This window comes from Ambystoma mexicanum, chromosome 3q (genome assembly GCF_040938575.1).
Source record: "Ambystoma mexicanum isolate Mex_15411 chromosome 3q, UKY_AmexF1_1, whole genome shotgun sequence".
NCBI classification, from domain to species: domain Eukaryota; kingdom Metazoa; phylum Chordata; class Amphibia; order Caudata; family Ambystomatidae; genus Ambystoma; species Ambystoma mexicanum.
The window spans coordinates 172,526,429-172,551,497 of NC_090926.1; the positions used below are offsets into that span (position 1 = coordinate 172,526,429).

At 42.9% G+C, this 25,069-nt stretch overlaps 1 protein-coding gene across 1 annotated transcript in view; it reads left to right on the plus strand.

Moving 5' to 3' along the window:
- The window catches only part of LOC138582277 (thiol S-methyltransferase TMT1A-like), a 291,465-nt gene extending 284,453 nt beyond the window's left edge, over positions 1-7,012 (plus strand). Inside the window, exon 2 of the mRNA XM_069653420.1 lies at positions 6,393-7,012. Coding sequence (XP_069509521.1) covers positions 6,393-6,629 — 237 coding nt within the window. The 3' untranslated portion in view covers positions 6,630-7,012. The remainder of the gene's footprint in view (positions 1-6,392) is intronic.
- The last annotated feature ends 18,057 nt before the right edge of the window (positions 7,013-25,069 follow it).

Below are 25,069 nucleotides of genomic sequence, written 5' to 3' on the forward strand. Positions count from 1 at the left end.
TCCAGAGGGAAAAGCTGTGGTCTTGGTGGCAGAGAGCACGAATGGAAGAGAGAAAAAAAAAAATTTTTTTTTTTTTTTTTTTGGGGTGGGGGGTCACGTGTGTGATTGCACCCCCACCGGGTGTCCAAAAATTTCGCCGCGATGGCTGTGTGGCATTAGGGTGCCTTCAAAGCACCGAGCCTGTCGTGGAGTTCCTCTCACCTCGTCGCCATTGTTATGTCGTCAGCCCTCGGCCTGTGCGCGGGGGCTGGCAGAATGTTAGCAGGCCGCGCGGCCTGGTGCGCAGCTCCAGCGGGAGCGAAATGAAGATACACCCACACCGGTTGCTGGTCGGCCCTGGAACTGCCTCCCGAACGCGGGGGCGGGGCTTTTATTTAGGCCGCCCTGCGTCACCGCGTAGCGGGACGCAGGGCGGAACTCAACAGCCCCCAATGTGTTTGGGGACTTAATCCAAGACAGAAGGGTTATTGACGTCATACTATAGGACTGGAAAAGGGGTCCGATGCAACTGATTCGCTGCAGTGATTTTGGAATCCTTTACTTGCTGAGAAGATTTTGGCCAATGTCTGCAGGCAGCACTAGTACATAGAAACTCACTTTATGGAGAACATATAGTGAGTGGAGTTTGCATTACGCCCCTGGCTGATTAATATATAGCATCAGAGCACATACAAAATGGCACACTGAAAAGAGCCATGCAATCAATATTTGTTATTTTATAGCACTTTTCATGCAAATGTTCACGCCCTTCAGTACACACATGGCACATTTGAAAGTGTGCTGCCAGGTAATGGCCAGCTCCCCTCCTGATCCTGGGCGTCCTCACCCACAGCCTCATCAATCTCAAATATCCAGCCAGAGTTCAGTTCGTCTGAGGCAAGATGCAAGGGATTTTCCCTGCATTCTTTGCTCTTGTTTCCCCTTCAGTCTCCCAAGTCAAGACAGCAGCAGCAAACATTACATTTAGTGCAGAAAGTTGCTTGTTAAGACCCCTGGCAGCGAAACGTTGTGCTCCCAGCCTGAAGAGGAATTGATAGGACAGTGATACTCCCTCATGTCAGCTGTGAGTGGCAAGACGCGCTGTCACGTGACCCGCCTTTGATCAGACTAAAGGACAGTAGTGGGGTGAAGGATTTTGCGGTCGCTCCGGGATTAGGGTGTCTAGTTCAGTTTTACCCTGCATATATGCATACCGTCCTTCTTAGAACATATTGGACCACAGCGACTGTTGTTGCCTCCACTGACTGGACCTGCTTCACATCCTCCAGTTCACTAATATAATGCACACCCTAGACAAAATTCCATTTTCGATAGTTTTCCAATGTCCCCCAATGATTGCCAATTCCTGCTCAAAGGAAGCAACATTCTCCATGTAGTCCCTCTGGCCCTCTTTGCCCATTTGGGATATTTGCAGAGAGCATCTCAGCATTCCCCACACAGCAGCCTGATGAGTGGGACCCATGGCTCACTCTTTACAAACTCCATCTCAGTGAGGAGAGGTGATTGGGCACTGGAACTGCACATCTCTTCAAACCCATCCATGCTTAGTTCGATTAAGTATTCGAGTTGCAAAAGGAATTGTTGTAGTAGTAGTAAGATGTATTGTGCGCAACATATTAACAACTCTATATAGAGCTGATATTAAAAATATCAAGAGAATAGAGCGAAATAACAGGGATCAGCGACTCATAACTACGATTTGTGCTAGGAATTCACACAGCATTTGGGCACTTCTCAATGAGAATAGAGGGAAAGTCAAAGGCCCTATGGTCAATCCAATTGATGAGAATACTTGGGTAGAGTTCCTATTAAATCGTAATACGAAAGAAGAGGAGTCCTGGAGTATATCTATCGAGAAGGCCCCGATTCTTCCCCCTTTTGATGTCTCTTCGGAGGCAATTCACAATAAAATTGCCTCCCTTAAGTCTTCGAGAGCTCCTGGCCCTAATGGGCTAGCGAATATTGTGATCAAAAATAATTCTATATTCTGGGCGGAGTTATTTTCCTTACTCTTTAACAAGATCTTAGCCCAGGGAACTATCCCCAGTTCCTGGCAAACTGCCATTCTTATTCCAGTATTCAAAAAAGGTAGGCGCTCAGACCCCAACAATTATAGGCTCCTATCTATGTTAGATATCACAGGGAAACTTTTCGCCTCTTTACTGTTAACTGAGCTGCAAAAATGGGTAGATAACACTAATATACTTAGCAGATTCCAATGCGGTTTTAGACGGGATTTTTCTACATCACATAATCTACTGGTAATGGATATATTACGCACTAGAGCGCTTAGTAAAGGACAGCCCCCGTTGTATGCCCTCTATATTGACTTCAAGGCCGCATTTGATTCCATCCCTCGTGAGCAGCTCTGGGCCAAGTTGGAAACAATGGGATGCCCATTAGGATTATTATACTATCTTAGATTACTCCATCATGATACCTCAGTGTGCCTTAGACTTAACCAAGAGGGCAATACAACTAGAAACGTGCCTCAAAATAGGAGGGTTAAGCAGGGCTGTGTTACAGCACCTCTTATTTATAACTTATATGTTTATGACATCCCCGCGGCACTTACAGATGTGGACAATTGCCCACCAAAATTGGGGGATGTACTGTGTGTCGTTTTGACCTATGCTGATGATCTGGTAGTCCTAGATAACACCATAGGTGGCCTTAGGCGCTCAGCACATATTCTTTGGGACTATGCTAGGACCAATGGTTTGTCCATTAACCTGGATAAAACTAAAATACTTAGATTTACCAGGAAAAGGGTAGCCCGTGTGAACTTGGTGGTACATAAAAATCTTATCCTCTATGCCCCTTCTTACTGTTATTTAGGAGTGGAAATAGAACCACTAGGTGATTATACATTATGCAAACAGGGGCGGACCATTCGTGCATTACAAGTAATTTCATTAGTCTCATCTTTCACTAACAAGCAGGGTGGTTTCACTCTATGGGGGACTCGCCATCTCTATATGCAAGTCTTTGTCCCTATGGTTATATATGGCCTCGAGTCGCTGTTAACAGTTGACTTAGAGTGGCTTCAAGTGATCGAGGGCAAGTTTTGGAGACGTATGTTGGGTCTTCCCCCAGGTGTGCCGATGGCTGTGATAAGATTGGAATTGGGCCTTCCTTCATTGAAAGCGTTGATATTGAAAAAAATAGCTGGGTTTTATCTGAAGATGATAAGTGGCTCCTCTAATCCAGTATTGTCGGTTATTCAGCAGGAACTGACTAAAAAACATACTACCTCACCTTTTTATAAAGATATGAGTAAATTCTTTGCCGACATTGGCTGGACTCATAGAGGGACTTGTGTATCTAATGAAATTTTAAATGCACTTGAGAAAAAAGTAGAACTTTGGGATTGGTTAGAACATTTCTCCCATTTGAGTAGTCTCAAGTCATATAATTTTGTGAAATACCGAATATATCAGTTTATGAAACCACAGGCCTATTTATATCTCTGCCCTACCAGAAGACTTCGACGATTTATCATTCTGTTTCGGTTAGAACAATTGCCTACTCTAACCAATAGAGGAGCTTGGAAAAATATCCCTATTAATGAGCGGACATGTCGGCTTTGTAAATCTTTATCGAGTCCAGAAACAGCTAGGCATCTTTTGACGCAATTCCAGGCTATGAAGGAGCCGATTATAAACTTTTTGGGTGAATTTGTGCATGATCTATTAGCTATCCACGAACTGTCGTTCTGGCATTACTGTACCAACACTTGCAACATGCACCTATTCATAGCACTTTATAATGTCTGGCAACAGATTGAACTAGGCTTAGGTCTCTAATTAGATTTGAATTATAACTGCCTAGTCATTTGTTTATTATATTTTAAATTTAATATGTATTGTATACTGATGAATTTCTGATTTTTGAAATGGATTTAATATTTGATGTTATTTTATGTTTGAAAATGAACTATGTGTAAAGTTTGAATTTATTTTCAACCTATATCACATTAAAGAATTTGAAATTAACAACAGACCAGTTTCCAGGTGCTGTAAATGGAACTCCGCACTTTGTTCAACTTACAGCTGGCCGAATTACATGTTGCTGCATTTTTGTACTTTTCTTTTAGTGCAAAAACGATAGATGGAGGGTTTGGTTAGGCATGTAGAAAAGGGGTAGGTGGGTCTGTGTGTGTGTGTGTGTTGGAGGGGGTTGGGGGGATTCTTCCACGCATTGTGCAGTGAAATATCTGTACAAATATTTGGCCAAATGTGATTTGACCAGTTAAAATCAAACAACCTCTATAGAGCATAATACAAACAACATAAGAAATCATAAATACACACCAAATATGATACGATAGGTTATTTATAACACGCTTAATACCCAGAGGTTTCTAAGCGCAGACCCGGGGATCGCACCTATGTTGCTCAGTATCGTCTTTCTTCCAAGGCGAGCATGTTGCCCCTAAGCTATCCTCCCAAAAAACATTACAGTAAAAACATCTAGACGTAACAGATAATTACAAAAGAAAATACAGCAAAGGGCAAGGTGTGTGTAGTAAAAAGAGGTGTTGCTTTAAGCAATGCTCACAAGTTTGCATAGAAGGGCATTCTCAATCGATGTGAGTGAAGCATTTCACAATCAACCACAAAGCACACTCAAAGGCTTGCCACCTAAACATGATCTCTGAAATGTACCAAAAAGGAGTAGATTTAGAGAGGAAGATCTGAGTCTCAGTTTAGGAAGAAATAGTTCTATGAGTTGACAAATAGTTAGGGGCAAGACCATTGAGAATTTTCCAGATTTGAAGCATGGCCCATGCATGGATCTGGTCCATCAGGATACAGTCCAGCAAACAATTATCCTTATTTATCATTAATATTATTATTGTCATTAGGGTATTTATTGAGCACAGACCTAGCTTCGGAAAGCAACGGAGCACTTTACAATCATTTGGGGAAAAACACAGTGAGGCAAGCAGGGAAAAAAGAAGTAGGAGCTTTCAGGGGATGTGGGAAATTGGCAGCATGAGGGAAGACAGTGAGCTTGAGAAACATGATAATGTTCCGTAAATGCACAATCACCCTTATTGCTCCATTTTTAATTGCTTGAAGCTTACGCAGAATTATTTTGACAATCCCTAGATAAAGCGTCTGAAGTATTGATCTCTGGAGAGGGCTACTGCCTGCACTGATCATCCAGTAGATGACCACATCTACTTAGATTCTATAGAGGTTAATGTTCAGATTTCAAAACTGTCTCCACCTGGTGAGAGAAGGACAGGAGACTGCCACCGAGAATTCCCAGATTCCTGACACAATTCATGGTCGCTGGTGGGGGTCAAGAGATGCTAGCCACTAAACAGGTAGAGACATGCCAGGAGGGCAACCAACAAGCATAACTTCACTCTTATCCCCATTAAGGCATGGGGAGTTGTCTTGCATTCAGCAATGGCCAACCTCACGCAAGCCTCCACCTTACAGAGATCCTCAGAGTCTCAGTGGAGAGCAACTCAAATCTTTGTGTCTGACACCCAAGACAAAAGCAGTCCACCACGTCACCTAAGGACACAGATAGATGCTAAAAAGGAGGGGAGATGGCGGTGAATCCTGTGGAACTCCACAGGAATCTAACAACTGGGTGGGATGAAATTGCCCAGTTTCACCCTCAGTTGCCTAGCCCTCAAAAACAAGGCAATAATCCAGGGCAAGGCTATACCCCTGATCCTCATCATGGTTTCCAGGCGCTAGACTAAAATGCTGTGATCAAAGGTGGCCGACAGATCCAATAAAATCAATGCAGTCCATTTCCCTACATCACCCAGTCTGAGTGGTCTTGCCATGTCGAAAACCTGACTGGTTATCTGCAAGTAGATAGAGATGTGTAGCAAATTGGTCTATCATTTCTCATTTCATAATTTTGTTTACAAAAGAAAGATCAGAAATGTGTCTAAAATTAGCAGAGTTGGAGGAATCTAGGTTTGTGGCGCTATATATTCTTTTTCCTAATACACAATTTTAAAAACAGTGTCACCCTTCCTGGTGGAAACAGATGCTGTTTTGTGTTTTGCTCATGGATTGCAGGGCTGTGTACCTTGATGAACCTCAATTAAAAACTGATTAACGAAGTTAGCTAGATACCAGACAACCTTTTGATGCAGTAAGTATGTTGGTACTGTTACCTGCCAAGTGTTTTGCTACATAAAAGCAATACAGAGTTCGGTTTAATTATTGCTTTCGTTACGTCATCTCCGACAGTGAATAAGATTCCCCTAGTGAATAGATCAAAATAAAAGGAAACTTGATTTTCCGATAATAAAAATAAACGATAGATCTGGAAAAGGTTTATTGGTTCATGAAGCGAACAGAGAACAAAATAACCCTGCAAAGGTCCTTAATATCTTTCAATATTCTTCTCTCTAGGGTGGAGCTTTCTTTTTCCTGGAACACGTGAATGCCGACAAATCTTCCTGGACCTACTTTTTCCAACAAATCTACCATCCAACTTGGAAACGCGTGTTTGGCGGATGCCACCTGATCAGAGAGACGTGGAAGGACATTGAGAAGGCGCGCTTCTCAGAGCTGAAGCTGCAGCACATCTGGGCTCCCTTAAAGTGGAATCCTGGTCGCACTCACATCATGGGATACGCTGTCAAATAGTTAGATCTAGGGGAGGTCATCCAAGGGGGGTTTGGTTGCTTAGCTTTAAGATTGTGCTCTGGGAACATTTAATTAGAGAAAATAATGAGCATTTGAGAAATGCTGTACATGAGCAATATATTGATTGATATTGTTTGATATTTTATGTCTATCGCACTCGTACACAAATGTTTGACACATATGACACTATGTATTTTTAAAGTTGTTTTGCACCCCTCTTTTTAATCTGGTGGCAACGTTTTGGCATGTATTCATGAGGTCATTGAATAATCTGATGAAGGATATGTCACAAATTCTGAAACGTAATCATTTTGCCTTCTTTTAGTTTTAATTGTGTTTCTCTTGTTACTTTTTTCAATAAATCTCTCTTTTTTCCTCATAAACCACTGCTTAATTTCAAGGATGGCGCCATTGAGTCAGGTCGCCGATTTCCTTGTGTCTCTGGTGAAATGCATGACACGATGTATGATGGAATGTCATGGTCAAATAAGTAGCCGCCTAATATGGAAGTACTGTGTTGCCCATTTTAGGCTTCTTAACAGAACAAAATAAGTTATGGTGATGGAAGACACTTCTCATGACACACAACTGAAAGCATTAAACAGATCTAGGTAGAAATGAGCTGTTGAAATTAATGTCTGCGATGAAGTTCTTTGTTCAGGTTAGTGTACATTATCCTTCAAATGAGTACAGGTGAAGACACATAGATACACGAATACAAGCTATCACTTAATTTGGAGACGATATTTAGTTATTTGCTTGTAACACTGGTTCTTTGGCATGAGGCTATTCTTCTTGGATTTATAAAGTGTTCACTCCTTTGCAAAAGGCCAGGAAGATCCCATAACACTTTGCAATGTTACTGTACCCACTCTCACAACTCTTCCAATGAACAGAACTCCTGCGTCTAAAACATAGTGCTATGTGCCCACCTTACGCCACTTTTTTTTACCACCTTACCAGCACTTGAGCTGTGGGTTGAAGAGGAGCTCAGCTGTATATACATGTGGGGGGAACACAAAGGCTCGAGAGCTAATATTGGCGGTAAGTAACAGTTCCTTTCCTAACAGGGATCCTGCCCAGATCTCTTTTCATCATGATAGAATAATACACGGGGTGCCCAACTTTGGGATAGATATCTTAATGAGATCACATTTATCTGACGAGATTACCCCGTGATGCGTGCCTCACCTGACCATCAGTCATGGCATCAGAATCCAGACCGTAATGCCTACAAACTGTTCCCAAGTTGAGTGCTGTGGCAACTCCCCATTTCCTACATGTAGGGAAATGCCTGGGTTATATCCCTCGATGATGTCGCTCACCTAGTTGTGTGTTTTTCCTCTTCTTAACACATGCCATCCTTGCTCTGTAAATTTCGCCAGCCTCAGATCTCATAAGAAATACTTATTATGTTGAGCACATAGAGTGATCTTCATGATAATCTCAGAAGGTCTCATGAAGATTCTAGTTTATTTTATGTCCTTCATAATTTGTATTCCTTACTGGGTGACTTACCCTCTGCTTTTCTCTCTGTTTCACAGAGTATGCTAACCGACGGCCTTCTTCGGTCTTTTTTCGTGACACGTCACATCCGCTTGGTGCAGCAAGTGATGGGACTCCTTTAGTGAAGCATGGATTAGAAAATGAATTAGCCTTCTTGGGTTCGTTTAATCATCCTTCCCGATTGTGTGTTATTCTAAAAATGTTTCTCCAACTCCTTGATTTTCTTTGGAACTTTCTGCCTTTTGTCATACACCATGTATTCGTAATCTTGACAAAGGTATGCTACGGTCCACAAGTGATAGCCTGGTGGAAAAAAAACACCTGGCAGTCCAAACAGGTGCATTGGAGCAGAGAGAAAATAAGTGCATGGATAGATTGAGTGGGAGATGTATACTCCAAGCAGATCTTGTATAACATTCATGGCTGAGACAGGAGGGAAACTTTCTTGCTGATATCCGTCCTGGGTGTTGGCGCGGTTGTCTAGGTGGAGGTATCTGCATGCATGTGGCATTTGAATGCCTTATAGTTCAGAGATACAATCTGGCATTAGTACATATCGTTTTTCCCATTCAGGTCATGAAAAGAACCAGCTTTAGGTATTTCGGGACTCTCTGCTTGGCCGTAATGCTCAAGTATGGCACTGAGGAGATGGGTAGGTATGAAAGCGGGCAAGTAATTGCTGACTACAAAGCACTGAACGCATTCAATGATAGTGTGCCTCTGGAGTTACTAGACCTTCATTTGCATTACAATTACAATGGGCAGGACCTAAAAAACAAAAGAGGTGACCCTGATGCAGTGTCCGCAGGGGTCTGCAACCTTTGGCTCTCCAGATGTTTTGAACTACAACTCCCATAAGCCCTACCCAGCACAGTCAATGACAAGGGATCTTGGGAGTTGCAGTTCTAAACAACTGCAGAGCCACTGGTTGCAGACCCCTGAGCTGGGACTGTTTCCATAACTCCGTTAATTTTGAGCCCATGTTGAACACTGAAAAGTAAAGTTGAAAGATGCACCAAAATGGGCTCCATTTATTTATTTATTGAATATTTATAGGCACCTATCTAACAAGACTGTGTTTCACAGTGCCACAAGGCACAAGAGAAGGGAAAAAGGGAGCAAATAAACAAACAATGAAAAAGACAATTAATAAAATAGCAAAGAAAAGAATAGCGGTCCTCCTGGGCCTTTTGACATTCGGAGCGTGCAAGTGCAGTGAAAATAAAAATGAAAAAAGGGGCGGTCGGTGGGTGAGTAAGTGCTATTAGGGTCCCCTAGGGGAGGAAGTGCAGAAGGTGCCTGTTGAGGCAACAGGTAAGTGCAAGGGCGGAGATATCCCAGGCGAAGAGGGAGGCCTGCCACCCAGACAAGTAAGTGCAGGGCAGAGGCAGACCACCTGACAGGCGGGTGTGTGCCCAGAGGGCAGTGCAGGGGGGGCTGCTGGGGGTGACTGGGCAGAAGGCCAGGACCTTATTGGACCCTTGAGGGACCAGGCCACCAATCTCAGCAGCAGAGGGGATGGTTAGCAAAGGGGGAGATGGAAGGAGGATGAGAAAAGAATGGTCTTGAGTTGTTTGCAGATCTTCAGGTGGCTGGTTCAAGACAGAGAGAGAGAGGGAGGGAGACTGTTCCATAGGAGGGAGCCAGCTGAAGAGAGAGATCTACCCCCAGCTCTCTTCTTGGAGAGGCGTTTGATCAGCAGAGAGTTGGAGCAAGAAGATCGAAGGGATCTGGAAGGTGAGTATTTAGTAAGAGAGAATTGCAGGTAGCGTGGTTCTAGACCCCAGACAGCCTTGTGGATGATGCAAAGGGTCTCACATTTAATCCTTGCAACAACTGGGAGCCAGTGGAGAGATTTTAGAGCTGGAGAGATACACACCCAGGGCTTGAGGCCAAGGATAATACTTGCAGGCCTATTCTGGATTAGCTGAAGAGGACGGAGGGAAGACAGAGGCAGGTTGAGGAAGAGGGTGTTACAGTGATCTAGCCTGGAGAGGACCAGAGCTCTAGAGACATTAAGCTTCCGGGAGTAGGTGAGGCAAGAGAGAATGCCTCTAAGGTGGTGAAGTTGAAAGTGTCCCGGCTTGGCAAGTTCCAAGATGTGAGGAGTAAAGGAAAGGGAGGAGTCGAAGATGACCCCAAGGTTTTTGGTCTCAATAGAAGGAGACAGAGGTGAGCCCATAGAGGGTGGCCAGAGTGCAGGAGGGAAACAGGGAGCACAGATGTCCAGATAGGAAGGATCTCGTTTTTACTGGAATTAAGACAGAGATCATTGGAGGAGCACCAAGGCTGAATAGCAGAAAGGCAGTCAGGGGGGAAGAGGAGGGAGAAGGGGGGGAGCTTGAAGAAGAAGAGTTGTCTGTCATCTGCGTAACATTGGAAATGGGGGGCCTATGAAGGGGAAGGGGGAAGGATAGAATATACTGCAAGGGGGAACTCGTTGGGCATTGTTTTCAATAGTGAAGAACTGGCAAACTCTGTGGTAAGGTTATGGGCAAATAGGCCTATATCTAAAACCTAGAAAATACAAGCATTTATGGGTGTTAGGTTCATAATCTAGGTGGATTTAACTTTTTTTTTTTTTAATGGTATGTTTGGTAAACCAAACTTTTCATTATATTGGTCTTTTGAAGAATCGTTCAGAAAATTGCCATGGGTTGATGTCCTTTTATTTAAGTTTTTCGTATTCTTTTCGATTTCGATCATCCAAAATTTGATGGCCGTTAGGATTAGATGTTTGTCATTGCCTTTTAGTAGTTGGTTCCAGCGTTCTTTTGTGGTCATCTGTTTTTTTTGATATTCTGAAGAATTCTTTGAATAGATTTCTTTTTTCTTGTAGTCCTGGGCAAATCATAAAGATATGGAACAGTGTCTCTTTGGTTCCCTCATTCTGGCAGAAACGGCAATCTGCGGATTTAATTTCTGTCTGTTGAGTGATACTCAGATAGTCTTGAGTTGGTAGGATGTTCAATCGGAACCTTAAGAAGAGATCTCGGGTCTGTCAATCTGGAAAGCAGGTCAGGTATGGAGGAAGTTCATGTAGGGCTCTTATGTCTATTTCGCATACTTGGTGGCGTTTATAGTTAGTCTGGTTTTTGAGGGTTTTTATCCAGTCGTTCCTCTGAAGTGTTAATTTTGCATGTTGTGGCCTGTTTATTAGCGTTTCTTCGGTAATGCCTTTGGCGTCCATTTTAGACTTGATTTTATTGGTCCATTGTTGGAGAACCATTGCGTTCAGTGCGTTGTTTTTGATTTTCAATATTTCTATGGCTGGGATCTTTTCGTGGCTTATTATTGTTCTGTAAAGATCCATCTGTTTCCATAGTATTATGGATTACAATGATTGCAACGCCAATTCCAATCGGATCCTTGTCATGGGGAAACTTTTCGGTAATGCCAGTGTTTTTCTTCAGAATATTGCTTCGTAGAGGTGCCATTTCAGTCCTTGGTTGCTTGCTAGGGTTTCGCCAGCGTAAGTCAATATGGGAACAACTTTTTGTTTATAGAAAGTGATTGTTGATTTGAAGGAATATGTCCCAAATTTTCTGTGGTAGAACCGACCCAACCTGGCTAGTCGATGTGCATTTTCCACTGTTGTTCCTTGGATGACACATTTATCATTACCCCTAGATATTTGATGACATTTGATGTTTCAATTTCTTTGCCTTCGAGGTAGAACTTTGGGTTTTTTCAGTTCTTCTTCGTTCTTTGAGTTGTTAGGTTCATTACTTTGGTTTTGTTTATGTTGATCTGAAGTTCATTAGCTTTCATGTAAGTCACTACTTTGTCCAGAGTTTGTTGTAGGCCTGAAGGGGTTTTATCCATGACTGTGATGTCATCAGCGTATATTAATGATAGAACTGATTCATTATTAAGTTTCGGTGGATTTGCAAGTGGATCTTTTATTGAGTTGACAAAGTCATAAGTGTATAAATTATAGAGGCAGGCAGCTAACGGACATCCTTGCTTAAGACCGTTGGAAGTATTGATCGGTTGTGTAACTTTACCATGTTTTGTTAGCCTGACTCGGACTGAGGTGTTGGTGTGTAGTTGCTTGATCGGATGAAGAATTGCTGGTGGACAGCTCCATGTTGTTAATTTAGTCCATAGTTTTATTCTATTTACTGAGTCTAATGCCATTTTAGGTCGATAAAAACTGCGTGTACCTGTTGATTTCTTAGTGCAGCTTTGTATTTGAGAAGGCTCAGTATTATCAAGTTGACGTTGGTTCCAATTTTGCCTACAAATCCTGTTTGCCTTTTTTCTAGTTTCCCATTATTTGCTGCCCAATCGTTATGTTTTTTCAATAGAAAGATGGCAAAAAGCTTTCCAAGCGGGTCTAGTAAGGCTATGGGTCTGTAGTTATGTGGGTTCTTTCTGTCGCCAGTTTTGAAAATTGGGATCAAGATGGCTAATGTCCAGCTACTTGGGATTTTTTGAGTTTTTTCTATGATAAGGAGCAGATGGGAAAAGAGGCTAGCCCAGGTTTCCGGTGCTTCCTTCAGAATTGCGTTTGGCAGTCCGTCTGGGCCTGGTGCTCTTGATGGATTTAGAGTTCTGATGGCTTGAATGATGTCCTCAGTTTCCCATTTCAGATTCCACGGAGGACAGATGGGTTCTTGTTGGATGGTCTGTACAGGTGTACTGATGTTATATAAAGTGTTGAAATGTGCAGTCCACGCTTCAGGATTGACTTCTTGGATCATATTTGTTGTTCTGTTGTTTCCGTTTAGGAGGGACCATAATTGCCTCGTATTTTTCCCTTTGATTGCTGCTAGAATAGCTTCAGCGTCCGCTTGTAGCAGTAATCCCTTGGCTGATTTGATGAAGTCAGAGTAATTCTGTTTTTCTTTTTTATGGTCATATTTGCTGCTGTTGTGTTTAGTTTTTTCAGTTGGCATATTTTTTTTGAAGCATTTTTTCCTTTCTTTGATGTCCGTATTGAATGCGTGTTTATGTGTAACAATGGAGCTTTTGAGGGTCTGGTAATCTCTGAGCACCCATTCATAGTTGAGTTTTTCATGGTCAGGCATCAATGATCTTTCAAATTTAGATACTAGTTTGGTCGTTTGGTGCTCTTTTATTCTTAGTTTCGTTAGACCGTTGTTTATTTCTAGATCTGGGAGGTTGAGGGAGAGATTCTCGATTTGTTCTGCCTGCCATGTTATTGAAATTTGACAATGGTCGCTGTTAGATTGTGCTTTTCTGTGGCAATGAGGTTGTTCTTTATTCCTTCATAGATGTAAATATAGTCAATAATCGATTTCGATTTTCCACTGAACCATGTTGGCGGCATTTGACCTTGTATGTTTAGCGGTTGTTCTGTTAGTATTAGTTTTCGGATCTCGATCTCTTTGGTCCATTTTCTTGCTCCTGGGGATATTTTCTGGATATCTAAACAGATTCCTTCAGAGTAGTAAAGGTGGATGTTTAAATCACCGGCGACCACAAACTCAGTTTGCACAAAGAGTTTGCTATTTTGACGAACTCGTTGTAGATGGAGTCTAAGAACTTATTGTCAGTCATTGCTATTGCGTTCCAGTAAATGTTGAAGATTGTTAAGTGTGTTCTGTTTGGAGGTTGCTCTGGTTTGGATGACGGGGTCAAAATACAGATGACAATGTATTGGGCCCATGGGTGGATGTTTTTCTTTTTAACAATTGACCGGTTGGGGTCTATCTTAGTCAAGATGATCATACCGGATGATGGTCTGCCTTGTTGTATAGTGATTGCCGGGTTCATATACGTAGAAAACCCATCGCAGACAACTTGTGTCGATAGCCAAGTTTCTTGGAGGCATATTATAGCCATTTCATTTTGGTTTGTAGCTCCCTCTGAGAGGACATGTTTGAACCCTCTCGTGTTCCATGAAGATAAAGTTATTTCAGTTGTCGCATTTCCATTTGGGGTTGGTTGTTATAGAAAGGTTTTCCTTTGTGTGCTTCAGTGTTCGCTTCTGGTTGATGAATTTCTGTTGGAATACGTTGGGGAGAATATCTCCCTTGGTACTTCTGTCGTTCTGTTTTTCTGGTATGAATTTGTTTGCCTAAACAGGTTGTCGTTTCCTGTTAGGTATGGTTCTTCAGTTGTTCGTCCTTTGCTTGAAGATTGTTGTTGGTCGTATTTGCGATGGATCCGGGCAGTTTGAGGTCTGGTGTTAGTATCCAATTTTTTTTTTTGAGAGCCATAAATCTTGTTACTTGGATTTGCTCTATGATGAAGCCCCATTTGGCCAGTTGTTTTTTGGTAGACATAACTAGTTGGATCGTTTGGTTGTTATGGAAGTCAATGTGGACTGTTTCCATCTTTTTCTTGTTCGGAAAATGTATAACGTTGATGTCTTGAGTAGCGATCTTCGACAGTATCGGGATAGCGTTGAGTAGGCAAAGAATGTTTACTCTGTTCAAGATTAGTTTTTCGTCCGGCCTTAAATCTGAAGCAGTTAGCGAGAGTCTAAATATGTTTGGTTCCTGACGCGGATCTGTAAATGTTGGTCTGATTAAAGATGTGTTTGTTTCAATTGGTCTACTTTCCGTGGTATCAGCAAGGGCGTCAGGTTCTGACGGGAACCAGGATTCTTCAGTTGATATTTATGAGTACACAAGTGACATGTTTGTTGTTGATTCATCAATATTCGTGTACATTGAAGTTGAGGAGATCTCACAGTATTCATCTATTATGATCATTGAGTCTTCTTGGGAGTCATGTTCTCTATTGCTAGTTTGAAGTGCGGACGAAGTCCACGTTGGATTTTGTGCATCTGCTGTCGTTGGTGTTTTAGGCTCGTAGTCATGGTTGATTGCTTCCAGTAATGCACCTAGTGGCTCTTGTTCTTCAATTGAGATCAATTCTTCTTGTGGTTGGGATTTCAGTTTTTTGTTGTTCTTTGTATTTGTCTTTGTCGTTTCCTTGGCCAAAGGATTAGCTCTCTCTTCAATTTTTTTGTTGATGAGATTCTTTATTGTTGTGGGGCAGGGTTGAGATTTCTGCTCTGGTTTGAGTTGCAATATTTGCAGGAAAGCTCGTGAGCCTGTTTGACGTTTTTTTTGTTGTTGTTTCTTTTGTAGTTGTTGCTTTGCTCAGCTGGCAGCGTTTGGTTAGGTCAAAGATATCAAACGGAGTACATGTTGGGGGTTCTGTGTTAGGAATATTGAATTGAGTTGGTAAATTTTGCATTTGAAGTTCATATTGGGTTGTTTGGTCTTTCTTAGAATCACCTTTTGTTGAGGGATGTTCTGTATAAGGACACCTTGTGCCTTGATCTTGGGGCACAGTCGCTTGTAGGTTTCTTTTTGCTTTGTCGTCCATGGTTTTGGTGGTAAATGTTGTCAATGTTTCTATAAGAGTTTGCTTGTCCAGTCGATCAGTTCTTGCTATTTCAGCTAGGCGGTTCTGCCATATTCTTGTGGATTCTGCTTCATGATTCAGTCGATCTTGAATTGAAGTTATGAAGCAGTCTATGGTTGTTTGTTTTGTTAGGATCATTGCAAGCAAAGTGGCTTGGTCTTTAGTGGCATTGACTGTTGCTTCTTGGATCTTTAAGAAGGGGACCATCACTAATGATAGAACAGCCACTAGCGTATCTTGGAGATCTAGCATGGTCGTTGGGATTCTTTTGCTGGATTCTGAATTATTCAGTGTTTTTTCATTTTTTTGGGGAGGGTAGTCTGAGTCTTGTTGGTTTAGGGCGGCCGTCGTTGCATTCAATAGGTTCTCTTCCGGGAATGTTTTAGGGAAAAACAAGTTTGCTTTGGTGGGGAGTGGTGTCGATGTACTAGATATAACGTTCGTGTTTTCCTTATGTTCGTCTGTGAGGTCTTTCGTTTTCATCTGTTCCTGGAAGTCCATGATGGCATCTATTTCTGCGATGTCAAGTGAAGGTCGAGATGCTCGGTTTGGAGGTTTAGAGCAGTTGTCTTGGGAGGAGTCTGTAAGATGGTAAGTTGACTGCCACTGTTTGGCTATAAGCGCTCTTTGTCGTAGTGTTTGGTTCAGCGTTGAGTCTTTCCATTTTTTGGTCACAGTAGTGTGAAGCTGGAGGTCAGATTGGAGTGCCGAAGTGGAAGCTCTTTTTCCGAAAACTATTGGGGTTTCGGAGGTCGTTTCTGGTATTTGATTGGTTGTTATTTTCTGGCTTCTGTCGTTCTTCGGTGTTTTGACTGCAATTGTGGATTTGGGGTATTTCGGTTCTTCGGCCGCTTGATTGGAGGAGCATGGTGAAGTGCTTGATGGAGGGGTAGTGGAGGTAGATGACGAACCTTGATTCGTAGGATTGAGAGATACGGATTGTTCTTTATTGTGATTGGGGATTTGCGGTGGAATTTTGAGGGTAAGAGGCTTCAGTTTGCTTGTGGTGTTGCTAGGTTCTTTAAGTGTAGTGGTTTGTAAGTTCAGCGTTGAGGTATGTTTTGGAAGATTTGGAACAGTTTCTTCTAGATTCTCTTGGAGGCGTGTTCTAGGTTTGGTGCTCTCCATATCTATTTTTTTTTCCTCTCTCCCTTTTGGGTACATAGGGTCATAAAAGCAGCAGGCTCTCTCTTAATTACTGCGTATCCAGCGTAAACAGCGGTGCCCTTGTCACCACGACGGGCTTAACGCTGCAAGGGCAGCTGGGTCTTTCTTTTAAGCCTGCTTCCTGGGGACAGAGCTTCAATCTGCTCACGTGACTCAGATCACGTGACCTCACGGCGAGAAAACAAATACAACACCACGCTGGCTTCAAACTGCTGTGTAGGGGGCACAGGCTTATGCGAATCGGAGCGGGATGTGTGCAGGTAAGGAGAGAGTCAATTTCTTCTATTTTGCAGCTCACAACTTGTGCCTTGATGCTCACAGCGGGAAACAGCAGACAACGACGCCCTTGTCACTGCAACGGGTTTAACGCCGCAAGGGCGGCTGGGTCTTTCTTTTAAGCCTGCTTCCTGGGGGCGCAGCTTCAATCCGCTCACGTGACTCAGATCACGTGACCTCACGGCGAGAAAAAATACAACACCGCGCTCGCTTCAAACTGCTGTGCAGGGGGCACAGGCTTACACGAATCGGAGCGGGATGTGTGCAGGTAAGGAGAGTGTCAATTTATTCTGTTTTGCAGATCACAACTTGTGCCTTGATGCTCACAGCGGGAAACAGCAGACAACGACGCCCTTGTCACCGCGACGGGCTTAACCTATTGTACAAGTACTGCTTAACCTTAAATTGAGAAGTACAACACTAAATAAATAAATAAATAAAAGTGTTTTCTGATTTCCAACAAACTGCCCTAAAACATACCTGGAGTGGGTGCTTATCCTTTTCTGAATGAGCTGAAAACAATTGAATGCAAATCAAGATCCATCTGGATATGAGTTGCTGGGGTACAGTTCTGTCTTGAGCAGTGGAATAATATGCAACAAAACAATCTGTTTTGTGGACAGGGACACTTTTGACCCGTGCAAGTAAAAACGATGCAACATCTTGGGTATGAAGAGTTCTCTTTGCTGGAGAATGAGTATTCTGGAAAAAAAATGAAGAGCAATGGTCAACATTTGAAAGGCCAGCCAATGTCATCTTAACACTGCTTTCCTGAAATGTAGATTGGTGTTCAATTCATTAATAAATAGAGATTGAATCCCCCTTTCCTTGAAAGCAAACATAATCGCTGACAAACATGGGATCCTTCCACGATACCCATCTCATCTTGCCGGGAACCATCAGCTTTAAAGGCCTCCGTTCTTATCATTAATGCAGGCAAGTTTTGCCTGCGAGATTTCATCCATAATCCCTTTGTCATTGCAACGTGTATGAAGATAGTATTGTTATCAATAGCTTGAAAAAATTCCTTTCTTCACAGGCTGACATAACTTTATAATATTTGAAAATGTTGCAATCACACTAGATGTGCTCAGTTTCAATGCAATGGGAAATCAGATGTTACTTTGTAATTGCTGTCCTGGGCAACCAATTTAAACAATCTTGATAATATCCCTGCAAGCACTGGGCACGTTCACACCTCGATTGAATAGGAATAGCACAGCGTGATGTCAAAGAGATTTCAGATATCTCAAGAAATGCACTATTCAGCAGTTAATGGACCACAATAATACAATGCTCCTTCTAGAGCAAAAGTCACAGGATGAATGGGACACTGCTCACATCCAAGAGCAGGGATACTTAGTGTGTCTTCACTCTTCAGTTAAAGAGAATCCAGGGACATTACTACTTCCAAAATCCTTCTCAAATTATTGACAAGTCTCCCACGATCAGACCAAGTCAAAGTCCTTGCAAGAGCGAGAAGCAACCTTTGAAAATAATGCTTTGGCTGTCAGTCCTCAGATATTTTAATCCAGTTCACTAGCACTCCTGATACATCCCACTGGAGGCTAGAAGCCTGAACTAGTCAGCATGAATCCATTGAATGTAAATGTACCAGATGTGCACCCACAATTGGAATCCTTTTGGGGTTGTAGCGTACTACAACCCTAACAGCATCAACAGGGTAGGTTTCAGATCTCGAGCCTGCTTCAATACCAGGGTGACTAGGATATGCTGACCTATCTCCCGGGCTGTTTTAATTTTGGTCCATTTCATTCCCTGAAGTTGACAAGATTTAAGAGTTAAAGATTCCTGAGCAATAGCATGGCACTGAGTTCCCAGCCTCTCCGGTGGAGACGGTGTAAAAGGTGGACCAGTTTGAGTTAGGGGTCGTTATTAGAAGATATGACTGAAAAACATGCAATACAATACAGGGGATGCAGTGCCAAACACGAAACATCAACCCAATACTACAGCACTGTACCTGATCACAACATAATGCATTAGCCAACAGCACTAAACATAAACGAGTTCTCTTACTGCACATTTATGTACAACCAAACACAGTAGTCACAGCATCAAACATGCACGTTTTCTTACTACCACTAACCAGTATCACATTTGGAAGCACACACAAGGTACACCAACAGCATGCTCCCACGCAGTTAAAGACAGGAAAAATGGGGATCCGGGTGACAATGGGTCACCTCGCGGGTTTGAAGTTTTTTGACACAGAAATACTGCAAAACTAATTTACTGCTAGCACCACTCGGTCTCGCGGATGTATCGAAAAATTACATGTGGGGCAATGACAGCGTGAATTCCTGAGTCCATGGAATTACACAGGGGATTTGGAGGAATTACTGTGGGAGGTAATTATATCTACAAACATTTCAACTAAAGTGAAAAAGATAAAGGCTGGGCTGGAGGGGGAGGAGGGAAGGGCTGGCATGATCTCCTCCACTTTCCCTCTCAACTTGAAATCTGGCGGTGTGGGAAAAGTGGAAGTAAAGTGGTAGGAAGAGAATCGCTGCTACTTTAGAACAACATTTTACTGCCCCGCGAAACCCATAATAAGGCCGAATGTGCCACTTTCCAACAGAACTAACCTTAAGAAAGTCCATCAAAGAACCAATGTCAATCAGAAGTTGTGGTCTCCGTCAAGGCATCATTTGCTGTTCAGTCTGGCCAAGAAAGACCACACAGAATTCTATTTTTTGTTTTAATTTCCTAAAATGGACTAATTGAGATAGAAATGACAGGACTCTGATTTGGTTTCATGTCTTACAATTGGAACCACTATCTAACGAATCAGCTCAGATTTCAATTTCCACTTTTACTTAGCATAAAGTTGAGACTGGCCGAGTTCTTGATAATGGACATAAGGGCAAACTATTTTTGAAAATCGCAAATTCGCAGATGGACCTGGATGATGAACAGGTGCACTGTTCTTTGGAATCTTCCAATGGACTCTACTGCTCTTGAAAACCACTATTCTAACTCAGTTATTGGTAATGCCCAAAAAAACTCAGCCTTTGGTAATATCCCATATTGCTTGTTAAATCCTGACTAACTAAAATATCCTTAAGGGCCAAACAAATTTCTGCTCTTAAGAGAAACAAGACTAACACAGCTCCAGATAATGATGAAACGATTCAGCGCTTGATCAAATCAGCGCTCTTGGTATAGACCAAATGAAGCCACCTTTGATGAACCACATAATCAAACATGTCTTTTGATAAACAGGTCCCCAGCTCCTGGCAACTAAACTCTTGCTAATGCCCAAACGAATTCACATCTTGCTAATGTCCACGTCTACTTAGCTGTTTATAATGACCCTGACTGGCAGGTGGGTGCATTTGTATCGGTCACTCATTGCCTCAGTTCCAGCCTTTGTAACAAACATCCCCGATGACACTTGTAGGACGAGTCCTACAATTGGAAAAGTGAAACTTCAAGAGAATGCAGAGTGTCATTACAACAGTGTAGATTTACTGGTCTCCCAGAATGCATTCAGCCACTTAACCATAAAGATACAATATGAACCCCTAAAGCTAAGATTAACATTTGCGTGCCTCCTTGTGTAGTTATTGTGTCGGTACGCTTGCATATATAGGCAACACACACATACCATGGCGTTTTGTTTTTATTATGCAAGTAGTTTCGATCATGCTAAATACTGCACATAATATGTGGCCCAATACAGGGAAAGAGCGCCTGATGTGGCTGGGGCTCATATTATGTTGGTGTATCCCTGTACTGAGGTTCCTATTTCACTCTATCCATGTGCACTACAAACTCATCTCCTTAAAATTTGTTTTGCTAATATGAGTCATGCTGTAAATCTGTATGTTTGATCTGCCATGCCCTAATTAGTTGGAATTATAAGCCATTTTGTGTACAGTCTTTTGTGACCAGTGGGTCTGTATTGGGTTCTGTAAGTCTCTTCTGTGGGACACAGTGCCCCATGTGTGTACCCAGTTCTTGCAAGCTCCTGTAGGGAGAGATCCTAGAATCCTGCGCCCAAGAGGTTTGCAATGCTTTGTTGGTATTCAAGGAAGGAATGATAGACCGTTTGAGAAACCCAGAGCTTTACTGTTGCTGCATCTCGGGTTCGGGTTGAGATGCACGGTAGGGGGTTACACAGTTGGGTTGCTCAAGAGACTTTACCATGTGACCTAAAAGTGGTCACAGCAGTGCCATGGAGAGCTTTGCATCTTTGCTTGACTTGCACTATTGAAAGTCTTAAAAGAGCCTGATTACAAGTTTGCTGGCAGTGGTAAAACATCCGGTAATCGCCATTAACAGGGGCCTCATTACGAGGTGGGTGATAAGGGATTACCGGCACCGGTAAGGGCACCAGTGCCGGTAATCTTACCGCCCTATTCCGAGGTCCCTTAGCGGGTCCCTTCCTTAACTCCTGGGGCGTTATGGAAGGGACCCGTTAAGGGACTTCAGAGCTAATAACGGTACTGCAATTTGCGGTACCGTTATTAGCACCTTCCCCCTTCCCATTGAGCCCTATGGGGGCTGAAATGGGAATGGGGAATGGCTTTTTCAATGGGGATTTACCGGTCCCGCAAAGGTCGGAAAAGACCGGTAAGCCCCCATTGAACGGGACCGGACATGGTACCGGTATTGGATGTAGTCATGGCGCTAATAGCGCCATGCCTACCTCCAACTTCGTAATGAGGCCCATGTGTTTATTGCTCTGCCAAATTATGAGTTTCATTTTTCAAACTCTTATTTTGGCTGGTTTTGTGTGGCATATTTTGTTGCCACACTAAACCATTACAGCATGCAGTAATTACCGGGTGTGGCATTACTGCATGCAGTAATTACCGAATACCTATGGAGTTCTGTGTGACTCCAAAAAAGGGGAAAAATGGTATGGTCTGCATCCCTCGCAATCACACCTACCGGGGCACCTGGTAATAACCACATACAGAAGCTGTAAATTAGTTTGGGGGTATCTCTATGTGTGATACCTGAATTCTCATAATTGGACACATAGGGCCTCATCACTAGTTGGGCGGTATCCCTGGCGGTAATACCACCGGGGCTATTAGCATTACCGCCAACCCCCTGGCGCTATTAGTGCCAGATCACGGGTTTGGCGAATGGTAACTTCCCATTCCCCATTGGGCCCATTCAGGAATTCCCCATTCCCCTCTGGCCCAATTGCAGCGTTAATACTATTACCGTCACATTTAAGGGTTACCGCCAAATTTGTGATGAGGCTGATAGACTTTCTGTCCTGGAATTCACAGGGTATAAATTGAGGTCTTAAAAGCCAAAGAGTCTGGCCATATCTGTGAACACATAATAATGAAATAGCAGTGGTGCAGGAGACACACCTGGATGGGGCAGAAGAAACCAAATTGTATACTAAACGGAAATGTCACTTTTTCATCTTTCTCTTCTGTTGCGAGGGGTTTAGCAATATGGAATGCCCTGAATGTGAAATCTGCACTAAAACTAAGTGCTTGGATGACAGAAGCCGGAAAGTAGGGGTGAGTGATGATTTGGCCCATGTGAGGGTGTTAATTCGTAAGGCTTATAGGATAGGCAACTTAGAGGACCAGTTTCAGCTATCGGGAAGCTGCACATGCTGCAGTGGTACCCCAAGTGGTCGAATTTAGTGACTCACACAATCAGACGCTGGATAGGTTGGACAGATTTGAGAATACACAAAGTATCAGCGTGAACCAGGTCATAATTCAGGCAGCGATCTAGCCAGTTGAGACAGCAGATGGTGAGACTCCTCATAATTTGCAGGTGAGTAGTGTGATGAATCCAATGGAGTCATCACAGTTTCCCCGGCGGTGACCTCCTCCCATGTGGCCAGGGAACGGCAGCCGCTACCTATCCTGACCCTGGGGGGCAGTTGTATGAAGGAGGATCACATGGGAGGAGATAACTACCGGGGAGATGTTTTGACTTTATTGGACAAGACACAGTATTCCACCCTTTCCCATGAGGAACACGCCCTAGTACCCAAGTTTTTAATTGCCTAATAATGGCCTATTGTCATTCTGGTCAGGCCCTCACCTTTGACCCAAACCCCCACAACTCACACATAACACTTTTTGTTTTTGATGTGCATTTATGTGAAATCTCAGAGAAAAGCCATCTAAGAGTTAAAAGTCAAATGACATCCATGGACTCAAACTCTGATAAGCACCCAAGTACCGAAACGAGGAGGAGGATGAGGGAGTTTGTGCAAAGTGACAGGAGCTCAAAGTACAACATGCAGGCTAGTTGTTTTTTCAAAGTCTTCAGTGAATGGGACATTTAAAAATGGGAACCGCATTATTGGATCGAGCAGTGCAGGAGAAGACGTTCAACCCCCTGTTGAGTCTCACGAACGTGAGGCACACAGACAGGTGTGGTGGAAACAGAGAGGGTCACCAGGACTGGAGGAGAAACGCTGCTTACCAGCAAGAAGTGCTGTGGAGATGCTGGTAGCCACGCAGGACCTACTGGATGTTGGCCCACTCGAAGAGACAGCATTCTTCTGTCCGGGCCAAAAAGGAAAGCTAGCGTGTGACTGCGGAGCCGCACAGGATGATGGAAGAACATCCACATGCTCCAAAGTGGAAAGCAGGTGAAGGAACCACATCGCAGAGGCGTGAGCAGAATTGGAGATGCTGGCAGGAACAGGTGAGTCTGCCCAAAGCAGCTGAGGACTAAGATGTTTTCTGACAAGCGTGCCAACAAATGTTTCAATGGTACAAAATTGCTGATGCAGAAAATAACCGGTTTGTTTCAATGCTGTCAAGACAAAGTAAAAATTCAACACCCAATAAGAAGAATGTTTGAATGCAGACACGGCAAAGTACAAAGGCACAGCCCAATCAAGTACAAATGCATGAGATGCCAAAAAAGTTTGAGCAAATGTTACCATAAACAGATATACCAAGCACCTTATGGTATATGCTATTGTGATATAGCCAAAGAACTGTGAAACGCATAAGAAATCCCGGCAGGAGAGTACGCCAGGCAGTTGACATTCTATAAATATTCCTGGCTGGGAGTATACCATGTGATCTGAAAAACCATAAGAGAGGTCCTGGCAGGCGAATACACCAGGCAGCTGAAATTGTATAACGATTCCTGGCAGGGGAGTATGCCAGTCGATTTGCAAAGTTACAAGAAGTTCTACAGAAAGACTGAACTTTTTGCTTAAACAAGAACTTTGTGAGTCCACTGTAGACACAAAGTTACTGTTAGTTAAAGAGCCATTTTTGCCATCCTATTTAGAAATCCAGGGGAAGGGGACCACCCTCTGGATCCAAGGGTCTTTACCTTGGAGAACATTTTCGTTGGAGTAATTCTTATACTTTTGGTTTTGAACACTTTTGCCAACATCAAGTTAAAGACATTTCCTTGCACCCCTTTGTTGTTTTGTTTATAGTGTGAGGGTCAGGATAGGATGTTTTGGACAAGGGGACAGCTTTTTGGTTACTGACTTCCTGACACAGACAGATCATTCGTTTTTTGTTTCTAGGTAGGGAAGTTCCTCTTTTGAATAGGACAAGAGAGGCATTTTCCCAACCCATTTTTATTTAATAAATGTCTTTAATCAAAAACATGACAACTTTGTGTCCGGCTTTTATTTCTGACCCCTCACAGTAGCAAAGTCTTCAATCTCTATATTTACTAGAACAGATGGAGTCCCATCCTTTGTCAATGGCGAGAAGGTTTTAAGTTTTTCTCAGCCAACAGTTTGTTACTTGGCCTCTACAGAGCATAGGTATTGGAAAATCATTGGGCCTGGTTAGGCTTCCAATAGGTGTTTACACCACTTTTTCTGGTCTGTTGCTTCTATGCCTAGCTGAGGTGTTGGTGGAGGCATTTGGAAACGATGAAGGATGCACTTATTATCCTGCTGTCGAAGGCCGGCAAACCAGATGAAAAGTACTCTCCTACAAACGACTGTCTGTCAATAACTAACAGTGAAGTTCAGATAATTGGATTTCTGCTGGTAAAATAGTCATGAGTAAATCAATGACAAAGGACCAGGTGGGCTTGCATACGGTGGGAATACCATCTGGAATTAAAGGAGAATGTTTCTAATCCTAGACTGGGTAGTTTATAATCTTGGTGATGATACAATAGCCATTCCAAATGCTGGCAAGGAC